This window comes from Sinocyclocheilus rhinocerous, unplaced genomic scaffold (assembly GCF_001515625.1).
Source record: "Sinocyclocheilus rhinocerous isolate Xijiao unplaced genomic scaffold, SAMN03320098_v1.1 scaffold161, whole genome shotgun sequence".
Lineage (NCBI taxonomy): Eukaryota > Metazoa > Chordata > Actinopteri > Cypriniformes > Cyprinidae > Sinocyclocheilus > Sinocyclocheilus rhinocerous.
In genome coordinates this window covers 937292-940799 of record NW_015627226.1, presented here as the reverse complement: position 1 = coordinate 940799, position 3508 = coordinate 937292, and the positions used below count along the sequence as shown (strand labels likewise).

Sequence of the window (3508 nt, the reverse complement as noted above, 5' to 3'; positions counted from 1 at the left end):
GCAGAAAAAATGGTCGCAGTCTGGAGCCCTGCATATTAAAGTTCATAAGTGCAGCGCTGCTTTGTTTACAGCGGAAACCAAGGAAACGCTTTAAGCGCCACCTGCTGGCAGAGAGTGAATCTGCGTCTCATTCAGCTCTGTTTGTTTCATGCAGATATTTTTTATGCGTAGTTTCACAAAACTGAAGTCAAACCATTCTGTTTTTGCTTAAAATTTCGAAATTATACAATGTAATTTAGATTAAAAACTGCTCATGTTGCATGTATGCAGCATCTTTGTTTGGATCATGATTAAAATGCAGTGGTTGCCTCTAATTTTAAATGGAAAGAGCACAGACAAAGCCTTAGTTTGTTTATATGAAGAGATTTCTTTTATTTGTGTTATTTATTTGATTTGATTTGATTTTGATTTCAATTTAGTTTTGTTATTTATATTTACATTATATTTAAATTTAGTAATTTAGCAAACACTTTTATCCAAAGCGACTAACAAATGAGAACAATAAAAGCAATCAAAACCAACAAAAGAGCAATAATTTACAAGTGCTATATTAGGATATTATTATAGTGTTATATTTCAATTTCACAAAGAAACGTGCAGTATTTTGTCCAAGCAATAATAAAAGGACACATTTAATTTATAATTTGTCTTAAATCTCATTTTGTTAAAAAAAAAATTGGTAAATCGAATCGTGAAATCAAAATCGTTAATCGAATCGTGAGTTGAGTGAATCGTTACATCCCTAATGAATATGTTATATGATGCATATATTTAGCAAAATGCCCCTCTCTACAGTTTATTTTTCTATCTGACAAATTAGTTTATGGTCATTTGTGCTGAAACTGGTATTAATGTGGAGGAGATGATCAGTTCACGTGCTGCGTCTGCTGCTACAGCGATCTGTCACTCCACATTAAACTGCGCTAAAACGGCATTTATTGTTTGAATACTGCAATACAATAGACAGAATTTGAAGTCTGAGACTTTGTTTCATATTAAAAATACCAAAGCACAATGCTTATTGCGATATATTGGATGGGAGGTGCCCTTCAACGGTCTGTCCATTAACTGAAAACAGGCTAGACTAATCGATTCTTGGGATTTAAGAATCAATATCGTTCCGTAAAAATGAGAATCGGTTAATATCGAGATATCGATATTTTTTTACCCAGCCCTAGTATATACCTGGTCTGCATTTTGCTGGGGAAAACAAGCAGTGTCTTTAGTGCCTTCATATTTTTCCAGATACTCCAAAGCAACTGATAAAAGTTCGAAAGAGCGATCTTCCACACAATTAAGACATTTATGTTTGATGTTGCTTTGCCATTATAAATCGCCTGCAAAAAAAGACAGAGTGAGATGTGAGCGACTATTTGGGAAGAGAAACGAGTGATTCCATGTGTAGTCCGATTTCCCATTCGTGGGAAGTCCGGTGACTAGATCGTAAGACAGAATACAAAGACGACATGGCTTAATCCAAATTTATGGGCTCATGTACCCCTCAGTCAGCACAAATCCAGATGTTTCTATCTTCGCAATATTAAGTTGCTAAACTGTTATTTCTTTAGTAAACAGTGCTTTGTACTTAACTTGTGTGCAACCGCTATTATTATTTATTTATTGCATACCATCGCCAGTGGTATCCTGCCACTGCGGTGGTGCGGTTGTCACACTCACCAGCGCAGCCCTAAGCATAACCACAGTTTTTCAGATCACTGTGTGCTTCATTCAAGTTGTCTTTTTCTCTCAGGTGCCCAAACAGCAACCTGTGGTGTTCATTACATGTCCAGAGGACACCAAGCATTATGATGAGGCACGGCAGTGTGTTGAGGAGCTGGCCCTCTACCTCAAACCCCTCAGCAGTGCACGAGGTAACTGACATGCTCTTAAAAGTAGTCACCTTTTTTTATAGTCTAAATTAAAGAAAATTGAAATAAAGTTTATTTAATAATCTGTTTACCAAATGTAATAATCGGCATTCAATTAATAAATGTTGAGTTTTATAAAAACATTTAAATTTCACATTATTCAGTTTTATGACCGTTTTAATGATATTAGGGCTGTATAATATTAAAACTATTTAAAAATCATAAAGCATAGTGCTATTGTGAATCACATTGAACTGTGATTCAATTAAATAAATATTTGCGCTGCGGGTTTAATGTGTGGTTTATATGTGTGTAGCTTCTGTGCATCTCAGAGCGGCTCTGTACACAGTAAATGCTGTTCCACATGAACTGTTATTATTTACATGTGCGGACCATCTCAGACTTCATCTTTGCATATGGTGCGAGTCCGAGTTGCTTATAGGCTAGTTGCATATCGCCGCCATCTTGGATTTCCGGTCTAGGGAGTGTGGGCATAGACGCTTAAGGTTTTGCTAAGCGCCAGTGCAGAGAGCCGGAAAAATCCAAATATTACCTTCTATATATGTGTAAAGGACTTATAATGTCACTTAAAATGCAACTAAGATCTACGTTGCTATTCTTGCTATACTGTAAATGTTAATTGAGCCAGTGGCATTTGAAACTGATGTATGTTTGGGTCAGGTGAATGAATGAAATACACACATCCGTACTGTTCACGAAATGAAAGTTGACTTGAACTCATGGTGTGTACACATAGCTACACAATGTCTTTTTCCATTACCAGTTATGTGAATGTACAAATTACTTATTTCTCGCAAATGTTTGTATTACATTGACTTTTTTTTAACTGAAATACATTTGCCTTGTGAGACATCAATTGACCTTCATAAATATAAATTTCTCAATTCTGCACATACATCAGTTTGTTCCATCAACATTTTCACAGCATATTATGAAAACTTTTCAGTTGCTGAAATTTCCGTGCGTTCCTAGTTTTTACAGCTAGAGATCGACCGATATAAATTTTTTTTTTTTTTAGAACCGATACATATTATTTGCATGCTTATGTGACTGATAACCGATATGCAGAACCAATATTTGTTTTACTTCTGAACTTGACACAATGTTAACAGTACTGAACTGAACAAGCATCTTTATTTATAACACTGTCAGTACTGTAATTTCACTCCCTCCTTGCAAACAAAACAACTTTATACATCAGTTAGGGGGTCTAAAACTGAATGAAAAAATAAATAAATTGTGCACCATCATTAAAGTGTCTTAAGTAAATGCTTTGATCCGTTAAAGGGGTCATATGATGCTTTTTTAATTTTTCCTTTCTCTTTGGAGTGTTACAAGCTCTTGGTGCATAAAGAAGATCTGTAAAGTTGCAAAGACTAAAGACTCAAATCCAAAGAGATATTCTTTATAAAAGTTAAGAGTCAACCACGCCTACCTAAAACGGCTCGTTCTAACATGTCTACGTCACGATGTGGGAAGATTTGCATAACGCCGCCCAAATGTTCACGCAAAGAAAGAAGGCGTAACTTTTATTCTGGTCGCTGGTCGTGCTGGTCGCTGAGGAAATACATCAACTTCATGCTGTGGATCGCCGGATCGGCTTTCACCGTGGACGAAGC

At 36.0% G+C, this 3508-nt stretch overlaps 1 protein-coding gene across 6 annotated transcripts in view; it reads left to right on the top strand.

The window, feature by feature from the left end:
* Positions 1–3508, top strand: part of rc3h1b (ring finger and CCCH-type domains 1b) — a 30745-nt gene that overhangs the window by 6323 nt on the left and 20914 nt on the right. For all 6 annotated transcript variants that reach the window (XM_016530423.1, XM_016530401.1, XM_016530418.1 and 3 more), the window contains exon 3: positions 1751–1871. In XM_016530423.1, the coding sequence (XP_016385909.1) occupies positions 1751–1871 (121 nt within the window). The remainder of the gene's footprint in view (positions 1–1750; positions 1872–3508) is intronic.